Source organism: Rhinolophus sinicus, linkage group LG10, assembly GCF_036562045.2.
Source record: "Rhinolophus sinicus isolate RSC01 linkage group LG10, ASM3656204v1, whole genome shotgun sequence".
NCBI classification, from domain to species: domain Eukaryota; kingdom Metazoa; phylum Chordata; class Mammalia; order Chiroptera; family Rhinolophidae; genus Rhinolophus; species Rhinolophus sinicus.
In genome coordinates this window covers 40,639,117-40,654,900 of record NC_133759.1, presented here as the reverse complement: position 1 = coordinate 40,654,900, position 15,784 = coordinate 40,639,117, and the positions used below count along the sequence as shown (strand labels likewise).

Genomic DNA, 15,784 nt, shown 5'->3' with positions numbered 1-15,784 from the left:
CTTTGATGGTACTCATGCCTCACAGGTAGACAAAACTCCTTGCCATCGCCTGCAAACCTGATACGCTTCCTGTCTCTCTCTCCAGGCTTTACCAGCATGCACTTTCCCGTGCACACACACAAACATGCACACCTGCCATTCTATCCCTCATAAGCAAGAAACTTCCTCCCATCTCAGGGCCTTCGAACCTCAGTTCCCTTTCCATCACCTAATTCCCGCAGCTTGTCCTTTAGATTTCTGTCACTTCCTTAATGAGATCAAATGTCCCTATAAAGGCTCTAGTAGCACTTGTCACATTTGGAAATTTTAGATTTGTTCAAATGGTTATTTCTTTAATACGTGTCCCCATCTGATTATAAACTCCATGAGAGTAAGGATCACATCTGGTTTTGTCCATCAGGTATCAGCAGGTCTAGCATTATCAGATACTCAAGGTATACTTGCTGAATGAATGACTGAATGAAAGCATAAACCAAAATATGAAAATATTAAAAACTTCAGAGGAAGAATAAAAAGTGGGCGAAAGAAGTGCTAGTTGCTATGAGGCAGGGAGTGGCACAAGGTAAAGAAGTCCACATAGGCTAAATCATGGAAGGCCTTGCATGTCATTTAAAAAACTTTCTTTACCCCTCAGGTAATGGTGGAGCCAGTGAAGGGTTTTTAAGCCATGAAAATGACACAATTCGTTTTGCATTTTAGATAGTTCTCACAAGGTGCATGTAGCATGGAAAAAGGATTTGAAATGGCAATGAGATGGATGAAGGCCCAAACTAGGGCGCTGATTTAAAAATGGAGAATAGGGGTAATCTTGAGGATCATGTGACTGTAAAGTGAAGAGAACTCCAAGGTTGCCAACGTGGGTGACTTATGGCTCCAGAAAGTCAGATTCAAATGATTATCAAACTCATGGGCTGACTGCATTAGAGTCATTTGAGGCCTTGATTAAAAATACATATTTCTAGGCTCCATACCAGACCTTCTAAATCAGAAATTCTATGAGTGGGGCATGGAAATCTTATTTTCAACTAGTGTCCTAAATGATTTCTACTGTATTCACTCAAGTTTGAAAACATCTGCAAACATCTGTTTGAAAACGTATTAGAAGATAAAAAGCTTTATGAGATATGATGATGAGTTCAAATTTGGAAATGATGAGTTTGAATTGCCTATGCAGACAACGGACAGTTAGATAACCAATTCTGAAGCTTATAGGACTGGTCAGGCTGGAGACCAAACTTTGGTGGAAACTGAAAGTATGACAACATTTAAGCTCACAAGGGAGTGAACAGAGTGGTATAGGCTATGGTTAAAACTCTAAAGGACACAACACTTAAGATTGCTTATTATTCAATAAATACTCTAAAATGCTATTTTGCATGAGGTATTTATGTGAAAAAAGTCCTGCTAGGTGTTAGGAGGGATACAAAGCTAATACATGACACCTGTCTTGCAAGCCCTGCAGACAGTTCAGGGCCTCTCAATGTATCAGCGAAAATGTCAAAGGCCTTAAATTCAAGTCCATTGTATACTTTGAAAGTTTTAAGTTTACTAAGAAAACACTAACTAGTTTTATTCTCAAAAGTCTTTAACTTAGAGGATATCCTTACTCCCTATTACCCATCAACATCCTGAAGCCCCTCCTCCTTCAAAACTTTCAAGGATTCCTCAGAACTAATTACTCCTTTCATAAACACGTTTTTTTATACTGCTTGTGGCACGTATCACATTCTACCTTGTATGATATTGTGGAGGCAGCATGGAGCTGCAGAAAAACAACTAACCTACAGAAATCAGAATTTTCACCCCTTACTGTGACCTTAAAATCACTTCTGTTTTCTAGCTTGTGAAATAACGACAATAGGAACTTTCATTACCATCTCACAGAATTTTAAGAATATCAAGTGAGATGATTCATGTTAAAGTGCTTTATTAAAATGCACAAGTTACTTTCTCAATGTACATCTTATCTTTCTTGCTAGTTTTAAAAATCCTTAAGAGCTAGGATCAAGTGTTATGCATCTATATGTCCAGCACAGCATTTTTCAGAATATCTTACATATAGCAGGCAGTGATAAGTTTGATCAAATATGTTGAACAGCTATAAGATGAAAAAGAGAGACAAATTTATACCCTATCTCATTCCAAAAATGATCCGAAGCAACTGACATGCATGCTTCTTTGACCACTGTAATTAACTAAGTATCCCACCAATAAATTTTGTTTTCCTTGCTCATATCATTTCCCTTTCTGAAATAACCCTTTCTCCTATCCTCATGTACTCACATATCTAAATCCTATTTCTCCTACAAGACCCAAATCAAAACATCCACCTCCTCCTCTTAGCTTTTTATTCACTTCAACCCAGAACGATCTTTCTCTTCTCAACTCGTCCATACCATTTATCATATAGATACTGTTTTGTATTGTTTGCTATATCACTAACTAAACTGTAGGATCAGAAAGTTTTCAGAGCTACTCTAGAGAACTTTAAAAATAAATAGTAGGTATAAAAGAAACAATCTTACGCGGTGGCCATTTTTTTTTTTTTTAAGATTTTATTGGGGAAGGGGAACAGGACTTTATTGGGGGACAGTGTGCACTTCCAGGCCTTTTTTCCAAGTCAAGTTGTTGTCCTTTCGATCTTAGTTGTGGACAGTGCTGTTCAGCTTCAAGTTGTTGTCCTTTCAGTCTTAGTTTGTGGAGGGTGCAGCTCAGCTCCAGTTGCCGTTTCTGGTTGCCGTTTCTAGTTGCAGGGGGACAGCCCACCATCCCTTGCGGGAGTTGAACCGGCAACCTTGTGGTTGAGAGGACGCGCTCCAACCAACTGAGCCATCTGGGAGCTCAGCGGCAGCTTAGCTCAAGGTGCCGTGTTCAATCTCAGTTGCAGGGGGCGCTGCCCACCATCCCTTGGGGGACTCGAGGAATGGAACCAGCAACCTTATGGTTGAGAACCCACTGGCCCATGTGGAATCGAACCGGCAACCTTCAGAGTTAGGAGCACGGAGCTCTAACCGCCTGAGCCACCAGCCGGCCGCTGTGGCCATTTTTAAAAATCTGACAGAAGGCCCTGAAATAAGACCACCTTATATATGAAATGCTAACCTGAATCTTCATGAATTAATGTGAATAGCTGATTGTTTCTATCAAATTATACGTACAAATAAAACTGCTAACATTTTAAAGTACAGAAAGAAAAACATATACTACTTCCTGTACATTCTTTGTATCTCCCAAGTACTTAGACCAATGTCCAATACATAAAAATGGAGAAACACTTTGCTATGGGAGGTAAAAGCAGTTTTTAAATCAGATAGTGCCTAGCACACCATTGTTACTAAAACCTAGCTAATCAAAATATAAGTGGCCTAGATTTATTATTTCAGTTCTGAAACACTCTAGTTGTGAAACATGCCAGCTGGGAAACCATGGGCAGACTTAACTTCTTTATGGCTCTGCTATTTCATCAGTTAAAAAAAAAAGAAAATAGAAAAAATAGAGCAGTTTTAGAATTAAAAATATATGTATAATGTGTTTAAACACATTGCTTGACATATAATAAGCACACAATGAATAGCAACTATCATTATTATCACTACCAACTAGGGACTCCTAAATATTTCTTGGTTATTATTTCATATATTATTTTATGTAAAAGAAATTACATTAGAAATTTAAATATTTTCATTTCTCCATCTCCAACTCAATTATATAAAAATGGTTAATACAAATTATGGTATTACAATAAAATATGTTGTAATATTATGCAATCAGTAAAATTCTGTAAAGAATATTTATGGATATCTAAAAATGCTTATAATAGAATTTTAATAAAAAAGAATACAAAATGGTGCATTTAATAAGATTCTGGTTTTATTTAAAAATATTAATCTTAATAAAAATAAATTTAAATTTTATTTCATATATTTTTTCATACGTAAGTAGCATATTTAATAGAAAATGAAAAATACTGGCAATAGTAGTTTCTATTTTTTCTTCTTTCGCTTTTCTGAATTTTTAAAGTGTTCTACACTGAGCATGTTTATTCTTTCAAATTTAAAAATTTAACCTTTTAACTTCCATATAAAAAATTGTTTATAACTGTATCAATCTGCCTTTGTGCATTTAAAGATGATCCTTAAAATGACGTTATTTTAACCACATACATATGGCATCTGTTTATAAGTACAAATATATTTACTATAAGAAATGAAAATATTTCAATACAAGTACTGGAGCAGACTGATGTGTCAATAAGATTTTCCCAGGAAAAAGACTGACATTAGTAAACCTGAAAAGGAAGGAAATACAGAACCTTTGAGTTCAACATGTCATGACTGTTCCAACCAGGTTCCATTTCCATCATTAGGTCAAAGCTATGCTTTGCATATAGTAGGCACAAATAAATACTTGCCAAATTTGAATTTTCTTTAAAAATGGAATCTAAATTGAGGATCAAGAACATACTTTGAAAACCAGACTGGTTATGTGGCAGATGGCTAACGCAGAACCAGGTGGCTTTCAAACACAATGGATACACTGAAAAAACATCAACTCCACATTTGCCTTACTGTTGTGTGTGTGCATGGTTTCACTCAAGTCTGTAAGAATGCTATTTCACTTACACAGGACAGAAATATCAGCATACTTAAATGTTTATCACCAGTATTCAAATATTTTCATTCCTCAGACCTTTGAGTTAATAAAGAAAATAAAGCTATAAAAACAAAGGAGTCAATATTTAGAATCCGAAACTATCTCACACGTTAAGAAACAGCAGAGTAGAAGCTTTCCAGACTCATCTCCACTTAACTTGCCATATTATTCTTAAGCTCAGTTTTCTCTGAAGACACGCAGATTCCATGCCCACAGGATACTCAGTGTTCATGGCTAGTACTTCCACATCCATATTGCTCCCACATCAGTTTGTTAGTTATACTCATTACAATTAGTTTAAATAAATATAATAATATCAGATATGAATTTCTATGAAAACTGTGACATGCTTTGGAAAGACTCAATAAAGGCAGGTTGCTTTTTAAAAAATAAATTTAAGGTGGTCAAGGCATATCAAGAGATTATTAAAACCTAAGATTCTGTTTTAAACTGCTTCACAAATATCATCAGATTATCACTCCACTTTATAAAAAGTAAAACTAGAAAACTGTAGTTCATGCAATGATTACAAGAAAGAAGCAGAAGTCCAATCAGTAGATTTATATTTATATCTTAAAATGTAAGACCTTGGTTTTAAGTTAAATAAAATATTCAAAGTATGTATGTTTCAGTTTTTGATAATATTTTGATAGTAAAAACTTTGACTTTTTGACTAATTGATAAACTATCTGATCCCAATTATGTTGGCTAAGAAGGGAAGTACAGTTCTTAGGTTCTAGAAATGAACCTAACCTAACAAAGAGAACATAACCTACATGTTTCTAAAAAGCAAACGAAAACCTAGTGCCTTCTATCTCTAGACAATAACATCAGAATTGATGTTATTGCATTCTGATTTTACACATGAATAACTAACTTTATCTCCCAGACAGGTGATTATAAATAAAAATTATTTATTAAAATATAAGAAGTCACATACTCAGATTTCATATAATTAAACAAAAAACAAACTTTGGGTGAATGACTATTCTACTTGTGAAGCGCTCTGTCATATCACTTAAATGTCTAAGAAGAATTCACTTCAATACTTAGAAATAACCTTTTTAAAATCATTAGCCAATCTTTATAAACTTTATAAAAAATGCTGCCAATAATTTTTTCATGTCATTAGAGAAACATAAATTAAAAACCCCAATGCAATAATACCACTACACACACATTAGAATGGCTATGTTTAAAAATAATGATACCACCAAATACTGGTGAGGATACGAAGAAACTGAAATTTTCATACACTCCTGGTAGAAATGCAAAATGGTACAGTCACTTTGAAAGGTAAACATAATACTGTGATAATATATATTTGGTCTTTGTTCAGACCCCTGACAAAGAGCTCCTAAAACCCTTGGAATCACAGGAGTATAAGAGTATCTTTTATATGCTAATGAGATGACTGGTGACCCTCTAGATAGCTTCAGGATAGGTGCTAGTCCCCAGAAAGACCAAGGCATGATTAAGGGGTGAAACTTTCATCCCCACCTCCCAAACTTCTGGGAAGGGAGAAGTTTTGGAGATTTGAGTTCATCACCAATGGTCAATGATTTAATCAACCATACCTATATAATGAAGCTGCCACAAAAAAACTAAATGGCAGGGGTGGGAGAGCTTCCAGGTTAGTGCACACACGGCTGGGGGGGGTACCTAGAGAACACATGGAAGCTCTGTACCACCAAACCTCCCCCCGCCCATTCCTTGCCCTGTGCATCTCTTCCATTTGTCCTGAGTTGTATCCTTTATAATAAACCAGTAAATGTAAGCAAAGTGCGTTCCTGGGTTCTGTGAGCGTGAGCCATTCTAGCAAATTACTGAACCTGAGGAGGGAGTCATGGGAACACCTGATTTATAGCTGGTTAGTCAGAAGTACATGTGGCAACCTGGAACTTGTAACTGATGTCTGAAGTGGGGGCACTCTTATAGGACTGAGTCCTTCACCTATGAGGTTTATGTTATGCCCAAGGAGTTATTGTCAGAACTGAATTGAATTATAGGACACTGAGCTGGTGTCACAACTGGCTGTCAGTGTGGGGAAAAAACACACATTTGATGCCAAAGTATTCTGAGTAAAAAACAGTGCAGATACATTTACCATATAATTCACAGAAATGAAAACATATCTGTAATACCTGTAAACAAAACTTCATAGCAATTCAATTCATAATAGCCAGAAAACAAAAATGATTCAAACATCCACCAAATGGATAAACAAATAGTTACATAGTAGAACACTACTCAGCAATGAAAAGGACCAGTGCAACAACACAAGTGAATCTCCAAAGCATCATGCTAAGTAAGAATCCAAACACAAAAGACTACACCGTATGATCCCATAAATATATTAAATTCTAGAAAAGGTAAAACAATAGTGCTAAGAAAGCAGATAAGTGGTTGCCAGGGGTCAAGGGTTGGAGAAAAGAGGACTGACTGCAGCAAAGGGTCATGAGAAATCATTCTGGGGTGATGGAAATGTTCTATATCATGACTGTTATTACATGACTATACATTTTCTAAAACGAATCAAATTGCACATTTAAAATTGGTGAGTTTTATTGTAAATATATGTCAATAAAGTTCTGCCATCCAGCAGACCCCCAAAAAACTGTTTATTAAGAGTAAATTATAAGAAAACATATGCTCTACTGCTGAAAGCAAAACGTATATTGAATGCTGATGTGGCACAGTATATTCGAAAATTTTAAGCAATTTAGTATATTTCCACGCTAAGCACAAATCCAGATTCTAGAACTTTATTCATTATCTTCCTTAATGTAAGAAAGTCAATTCATGTGCAAAACCAAAGCTAAAACAAAGTCTCCTTGTTCTTCTACCATAAAACTGAGACTTTTAATACATTAAGAGCACATACGTCAAGAATACTGAAGGTTTCAGCAAAAAGGAATTATAAGCATGCATTCGTTAGCTGCAGTAATTATTCATCTCCTTTGTTTAATGTAAACGGAAACTATCTTTACCACAACTTTGAGATAACTCTTGCTGAGATACCTCTTTTTAGTTACCAAAGAAAAGTTTGGAAAATCCTAGATACAAAGAACAAGAAGTAACAGAAACAACAACTCGAGCAGACTTACCCGCTCTGCAGGCGCCTCATCCCCTGGCAGACATGCAGCGGCGGCAGCAGCAGCAGCACAAGCTATTTCCATCACAGCAGAGCTGGAAGGAGCATCAGTAGTGGATGAAGACCTGGGTCGTCCAGACTGCGTAACAGCTGCCATCTCCTGGCCAGATTTCCTGTTGATTTGGGGACTTCCCTTTGGGGCCTCTGGCTTGCCCCGCCTACTATGCAAGCTCGTCCCTCTCTTCATCTTGGGTGGCACTCGGATCTGTTGCAGGACACGATTCAGAGCTGTGGGGTGGGTGGGGACACCATCAATCTCAGCACATGCATTCTGGCTTTCCAGATCCATGTCAGGTTCTGGATCTGCCTGAATTTGTTGCACATCGTGTGGAGACACTGATGACCTCCTGCGCTGGTGCTGGAAGAGATGCTTCAAGCCTTGGCCAATCACATTAATGTTCTCCAAAGCATTGTGAGTCATTTTAGACAACTTTTGTTCTGATTCTGTTTGCTTTCTGGCCTCTGCATCTTGGGATTTGCCTCCAGGATCAGGGTCCTCACATAACTGTTCACTGCCCGAAGGCTCCATCAGTAGACTTAATATGCTTATTTGCAAACTCAAAAAATTTTAAACACACCAGCACTGTCAAGTTAGGTAGGCATTTGCTTCAATAGCAACTACACATGCAGCAGTGAGACGGAGGCTCCATGCCTATCTAATGTTTAAAAAAAAAGAAAGAAAAAAAAAAAGAACCTCATATTATAAATCCATGCAGAAACTCTAGTGTTAAAAACAAAGAAAAACATGCAACTAGCCAAACAAATAAGCACTATCATTAAGCAATCTTTAATCAGAAGATTAAAAGACAGTTTTCTAGATAGTGGGTAATGATTATTTGCTAGAATAGGAGAAAAAGCTCAGACCCAAGTACACAGAAAATGAAAACAGCAATTAAAAAAAAACCCATACAAGTTTCAATATATGAAGAATTGAATACTAAAGGGGTCGTCTTGGAATGGAAACCATAATACTTGACAAATAGCCATTGCTTGGGAAATCAAAAGAATAGACCATTCAATATGTATAGTCTTGCTGAGGCAATTTAATTCCTGTCATTCATAACCATAGTTAGTTATCCATATGCTGAAACTCAGTAAACTCAAACAGTAATGAGAAGTGGACATCCTAACCTAACTATATGTGGATTTTAATGGAAAAGAGGAATTTCTTGTTACCATTCATATTCATCAAGGTCACTGGTAACTGGGGTAACAAGTTTGCTTTTTAAGAAGAAAATTGAAATAAAAATCTTGTAAATTGAATTCTCTGCTGAAGCACAAATGACCTTCTGGTACCATATGAGTGAATGATCCAGACAGAGTCTGTCTTCAGAGAGACTAGAGCGTTGCTTAGTACCAGTTATCAAGAAAAGAGATTCTAAGAAATCCCTTTCTCTGAATAGTATCATCCCTGACAGAAGTTTCCCATATATATTCACACAAATTCAAAAGCAAAGTAACACAGTAACTGGTGTATAATAAAAGAGGAAAGAAAAAGAAAGGTCAAATAACAACCACACACCAATATTAAATGCAGGAAATTAAAAGGCAGCTGAAACTAAGAAATGTAAGGTCAGCACAATCGCCATGGTTATGGAAATCACATGCAAAAAAAGAGGAGGGGAAATGGTAGGCGTGAGATTTTTTCATAATAGAAAGTGTTTATTTTTATATTGAGTTTCTGCAAATATATAAAACAAAATTGCATTAATGCACAGAACTTACTAAAGAGGACAAAATATGGTGTAGGAAGAAGTTCTTTATTTCCTATTTTCCCTCTATTTTTTGTTCAAAGGGCTTTAAAACCCCCTACCCTAGCACGTACACTGAACAGTCTAAGTTACTATCAATGAAACACTATGGTGGCCTGTTCTGCGGAAATGAGGACTCCTTGCCGCCAAGTAGCAATCTAGAAGGCATAAATTAGCCTGATGTAAGAGTTCTTGATAACTCAAGGCCACTAGAATTCAGAGGGACAGGAATGCAAACCCACTAGTTCTCTTCCTGGTAACTACTTTCAGAAGACCTTCTTACCATGTATATGGGCGCTGTCATTAGGGCTCTGCTGTCCATGTTCTTTCAAGTGTACGCATATTTCCCCATCTCCTGACCTCTTCATGAGTCAGAAGCATACACAGTGTGACAGGGTGAAAGACATTTATCGTTCCTCTTTCTAAACACCACAAAATTCTTTGCTCCCAAACTAGGCAAAAAAGTAGCAGCCCTAAGAATAGGAAATTTCACTGCCTTTCACTCAAATTCTTTGTGGTCACAATGAAATCTTGCCACACCATTGGGGCGTCTTACCCTTTTCCAGACTGCACTGCTTTTGTTTTTCCTTTTCCCTTTGGGAAAGCCAAGAAAGAAACTCTTAATTCTTACTAGTTAATGATTGTCTTGGCCTCTACTGGAGTTTTCTGGAGCTCCTTGTGGGCAAAAATGTTGCCATAGTATATGTATTTAATTATCCTCACCTTCCCTCATGAGCTTGTAGGGCAGACTATTAGTTAATTGAATTATTCCCACTCTGCAAAGCACTGAGCTCCTCAGAGAAAAATTTCCAAAATAATCCAACTAATACATCAACTAATCTCTTGCACTGGGCTATTTAGACCCTGAGAAGATGGGAGGATATGAAAGCAGCAGTCTGATAATGTGGAAGTAATTTACTTATTTCCTTACTTATATTTCATTACCTAAATAATACAACTGATTTTCTTGTTTTTTGAAGTAAAATATATAAAGTAAGTTTCTCCCACGAGAGTAAAAGCTACCATGAATAAAGGAACAGTGTTAAGGTAAGTTGGAAAACCAAATGATCTACTTGTCTCTTATGTAAAGATATTAAGAATTTATTACTCAGCAAATCTGTTTCTTTGGGCAGTGTCATAAATCAATCAAATGGCCATCTGCTTCTCATTTTTAAAATGAAAAATATGGTACATTTTATGTCAGCAACTTCATTTGAGATTTCACTAACATTTGGACATCATTTATGTTCATATAATTTGAAATGACGATTGATTACAAGGAAATGCTGGCATTCCTAAGAAAACCTAGAAATGGTGTCAATTTCCAAGCCAAAGCTTGCAGAGGCTATCTATCCACACAGCTGCGAAGATTACGTAATAGAACAGTAATGAATTCTGCGATTTCTAAAGGCAAGACATAACCATACTAACTAGCAGAGGCTTATCTAACACAGTACCCTAAGTCGTGCTTTAAACATCAAATGGTAAGATAAGAATTTTTAAAAACAACCTATTGCATTAACAATAAAATGTACTGTATTTTGCCGTGTGTAATGTGGCTTTTTTGCCCAAATTTGTGAGGGAAAAATAAAGATGCACATTATACATGGGTAGTATTAATTCCTTATCTATATAAATGTTTTTAATTCTTTTATTTATGCTTACGGGTTAAAAGTGTAACTCTAGAAATCAATAACAATGTCGGTATGCAAAATGCTCTGGGATACGATCATCAGTTTTGTTGAACTTACGACAAACTTGCAACGAGGAAGAGTTCCTGGCCTTCTATGATGCGTAAATATCGTAAATTTGTTACCGGTACATAAAATTTCTTCTACCTTGTAGCTGTTCTTGTGCTATATAATTATTTGTTACATAAAATTTCTTGTACCATAATATGTGAAAAAATAAATGCTAAAATTTCTTTATAATACAAAAAACAAATACCTATATGTAAACAAATAAAAATTTGAATTAAAATGAAAGATTTTTTCCCCCTGAAAGTTTGGGCCAAAAACATGCATTATATACTGGAGCGCATTAAACATTGCAAAATACGTTAATCTGGTACTTACACTTGTAGCTATCATCTGCATTACTGCTGTGATTTCAACAAAAACAAGAAATATGGTCAAAATTTTGAAGCTAGCTAGAAAATCTTTAAGACCACCATTCAATATAAGCCAAATATTAAGGCAGGTAAAATCCTGTGCCAAAAATACCAAAGACAGTAATGCTATAACAATTAACTCTATAAAATTGCTGACAGTAAGAATGCAAGCACTAAAGGAATTCAATAATGGCAAAGTTTTTTTAGGACTCCTCTATTTTCTTCTGTAAGACAGTAAAATTCAAATAAATAATAACTGTTCCTCGGTTTATAAAATTCCCCAAATAAATATATCAAGATCCCTGGTTTAACACAAACAAGTTCAACTGCAAAGCTAAGTGTGCTTTTGTAAGAAGGAAATGTTAGCTTCTCTTCTGTTCACTCAGCTTCTCTGAAAAGTGAAGTTCTTATAAGTAAATCAGAGGAAGTGGGGAAAGAAAAAAGGGAACAGAAGGACATGGCAGAAAGGGGGCAGAGAGAAGGTGTGAAAAGTGGGAAAGAGATGAGGAAAAGATAGCCGCCTACAGACCAGGCATTTCAGTTAATTTTGTTAAATTCTCAGAATTTTTAACAATTTTTATACAACAGTTTTGCCAAAGACAAAATATGCCGTTACCGTGTTTCCCCGAAAATAAGACCTAGCCAGACAATCAGCTCTAATGTGTCTTTTGGAGCAAAAATTAATACAAGACCCGGTCTTATTATACTATAAGACCATGTCTTTAATATAATTTAATATAATACAATACAATACAATACAATACAATACAATACAATACAATACAATACCGGATCTTATATAAAACAGGGTCTTATATTAATTTTTGCTCCAAAAGACGTATTAGAGCTGATTGTCCGGCCAGGTCTTACTTTCAGGGAAACACGGTAGTTCACATTCAAGAAATAAGTAGTTCTGAATTAATATCAAGAATAAGTTTTAAAATTATGTTTTTAAAAATCTGTCAAATGTTTAGAAGGATATGCTAAAAAAAATTCCAAATTATATACAATTATTATTTTTTTCCTTTAAGTTTTTCTTTCCAATTTTTTGGCTTTTTTTGATAGATATGGTCATCAAAGATTTTTGGTTTGGCTATGAACCAAGTTATTTCAGTGACTACAAAGAGCTGGATACTTGCCTGTATCACTCTTCCTCAAGCACTTTTAAGGTACACAGGAATCCTTTTAGGAAATGCTGAAAAGCAAACATAAAAAATACAAAGTAAGAAACTTAAGAGGGTGTGTGTGTGTGTGTGTGTATATATATATGTGTGTATATATATATATATACACACATATATATATGGTATAACTTATCTATTATATACAAAGAAAAAACTGAGTATATATATATATATATATATATATATATATATATATATATAAAATGTTATCTCTCACTGGTAGAAATAGTATTTTTCAGTATTTTCTGCATTTTCAAAAATGTGATTTAAAAAATTGTAATCAAGGAAGAAGGTATTTTAGAAAAAAGAATGTTAACTTGTCAGCACTTAAAAAAGAAAGTGGTACATATCATGAGTAGCAATAAATATTTTTACACTATGATATGGAATTAGAAATGTATATTTCATTAATTCTTCTCTTAAAGTAACATGAAACGCAAAACAAGTACATGAAAATCACACAATCTTATAAGAAAATGTTTTTTCAAGTAGCTTACAATTCTGTATCTGTAATTTTGCATTCAAAAGCAACTCTAAAAACTACACCTACCATGTACAATTGAGAATCAAGATGCACCAAAACTGAAATTTTCTTGGAAAACTAGCTTCTGATAGCCATTATCAGAGAAGCAATTTAATTAGACTAGTATTTTGGGGGCACCTGCTATATGCTCAGCATTATATAGACCAAGTAAAGCATATTATCCTGCCCTCAAGGAACTCACCATCTAAGACAGAAAGTAAGATTTATATACTTAAAACTTAAAGAAAATAGCACAAAACAACATAATTAAAGGCTAAAATGTGTGAGGAAAACTGCAATTACCATCAGAAGTCAGGAAGATCAGTTAGATGTGTTTGGGACATTTTCATGAAGGAGAAAGAGGCTTTAACTGAGCTTTAAGGTATGAGTAGATGGATAAGCAGGAAGATATAAGCCAAGACTTCCAGCTTAAAGAACAGTAAATACAGCATATTTGGGGGCTAGTAAAGAGGCCAGATGACTGTATTGGTGGATACACATCTCTGAGTCATCTGGAGAACTGGGTGGCTGGTGGGCAGATGTAAGAGAGGACTTTTTTTTTTTTTTTTTTTTAGTTTCAGGTGTACAAAACAATGTAAGTTAGACACTTACACCCCTCACAAAGTGATAACTCCCCTCTCCCAACGAGAGGACTTTCTATCATATAACCTTTTGTATCTTTTGAATTTTGTACCTTATGACTATATTATGTATTAAAAAAATAAACATATTTCAAAACAGAAAATACATGTTTTAATCTCTAGGGTAAACATTTAAAAAACAGTAACAGAGTTTATAACTACTATGCTAATAGAAAGAAAAAACAGAATTGAAAGACCCAAATAAATGCAAAAAAAGAGGGAAAGCAAGATCACAAACAAGAGAACATACAAAAAGCAAAATGTAAGATGCCAAATGTAAATCTAAATATTCCAGTAATTACATTAAATGCAACTGGATCAAAAGACAAAAATTGTTATTAAATAAAAAACAAAATTCAACTATTATGGTGCTTACAAGAATCACACCTAAAATATAAAAAGGACAGTTAAAAATAAAAAGTATAGAAAAGGTGATACTGGGCCGGCCCAGTGGCTCAGGTGTTTGGAGTGCCGAGCTCCTAACGCCGAGGTCACCGGTTCAATTCCCATATGGGCCAGTGAGCTGAGCCCTCTACAGCTAAGATTGTGAACAACAGCTCTCCCTGGAGCTGGGCTGCCGTGAGCAGCCGTGAGCAGCCGTGAGCAGCCGTGAGCAGCCGTGAGCAGCCAGAGGTCAACGTGAGCTGCAGTGGGCTACCGTGTGCTGCCATGAGTGGCCAGCAGCCCACGAGAGCTGCTGTGAGCAGCCAACAAACGACCAACTGCCCCAGCCGGGGCGGAGCGCAAGGCTCATAATACCAGCACGGGCCAGGGAGCTGTGTCCTACACAACTAGCCTGAGAAACAACGGCTTGAACCAGAGTGGGGGGGGGGGAGGTGGATGAAGGGGGAGAAAAAGGTGATACAAACATAAACTAAAAGAAAGTTGTTCTAACTATATTAATAGAACTCAAAGTAGACTTTAGTGCAAAAAACATTAATAGAGATATAATTCATAGGATGAAATGTATAATTCATCAGGAAGATGTAACAAATTAAAATTTGTATGCATGTAATAACACAGCCTCCAAATATATGAAGCAAAACTTAGCAGAACTATAAGAAGTGAAAAATACCCATAATCATAATGGGGAAATGTTTAACATCTCTCTTGGTAGCTGATAGAACAAAAAGGAGTAAAAAGATAAAAGACAGATCTGAATAGCATGATTAACAAACTGCTAAATAGACATTTATATAACACAGCACCCAATAACCGCAGAATAAATAATTTATCAAGCACAAAGAGATCATTTACAAAAATTGATCATACGCTGAGTCCTAAATCAAGTCTCACAAGTTATTCTCTGACCACAATGTGGGTTCCTAAAGTTTAGAGAGGGTGGAGGGAATCACTCTTCCCACCCTCAAGCACCTAATACCCTGAGGGAGGAAAAGCCTTCTCTCTGACTAAAGGAAATACAGTCACAAGAACATGGATGAATCCCCACAGCAGTTATGAAGATTAAACCACAAATTTTGACCAATTGCTGAAGACTAAATATGAGAGTGTAAAGTCTCTAAGACCCTGGGGGCTGCAATCACAGGAGAGTTTCCACCCTGTATTACAGACTTTTCCTCCAGGAACTTCAAAAGGCTTTCTAAAGCAGGGGGGGGAACTGAGAGAATGCAAAGAAAGCTCCTCATCCTTGCCCTTACTCACCCCTGTGGAGCTTGGAGAGTGGAACCAGCAGCCAATACCAATCAACCCAGACTTACTTCCCCTAGCTCCCTATGGAACAAAAGACTTTGTATGCAAGGAACAATTA

The 15,784-nt window shown here is 35.9% G+C and overlaps 1 protein-coding gene across 13 annotated transcripts in view; it reads right to left on the bottom strand.

Annotated features, from left to right (window-relative positions):
* Nucleotides 1-15,784, bottom strand: part of TMCC1 (transmembrane and coiled-coil domain family 1) — a 177,099-nt gene that overhangs the window by 128,100 nt on the left and 33,215 nt on the right. For 7 of the 13 annotated variants that reach the window (XM_074312955.1, XM_074312951.1, XM_074312953.1 and 4 more), the window contains 3 exons: nt 12,808-12,863; nt 11,634-11,659; nt 7,761-8,463 (listed from right to left, as the gene is read on the bottom strand). In XM_074312955.1, coding sequence (XP_074169056.1) covers nt 7,761-8,336 — 576 coding nt within the window. In that variant the 5' untranslated portion in view covers nt 8,337-8,463; nt 11,634-11,659; nt 12,808-12,863. The remainder of the gene's footprint in view (nt 1-7,760; nt 8,464-11,633; nt 11,660-12,807; nt 12,864-15,784) is intronic. The other 6 variants (XM_019746837.2, XM_019746819.2, XM_019746828.2 and 3 more) reach the window with 2 other exon arrangements.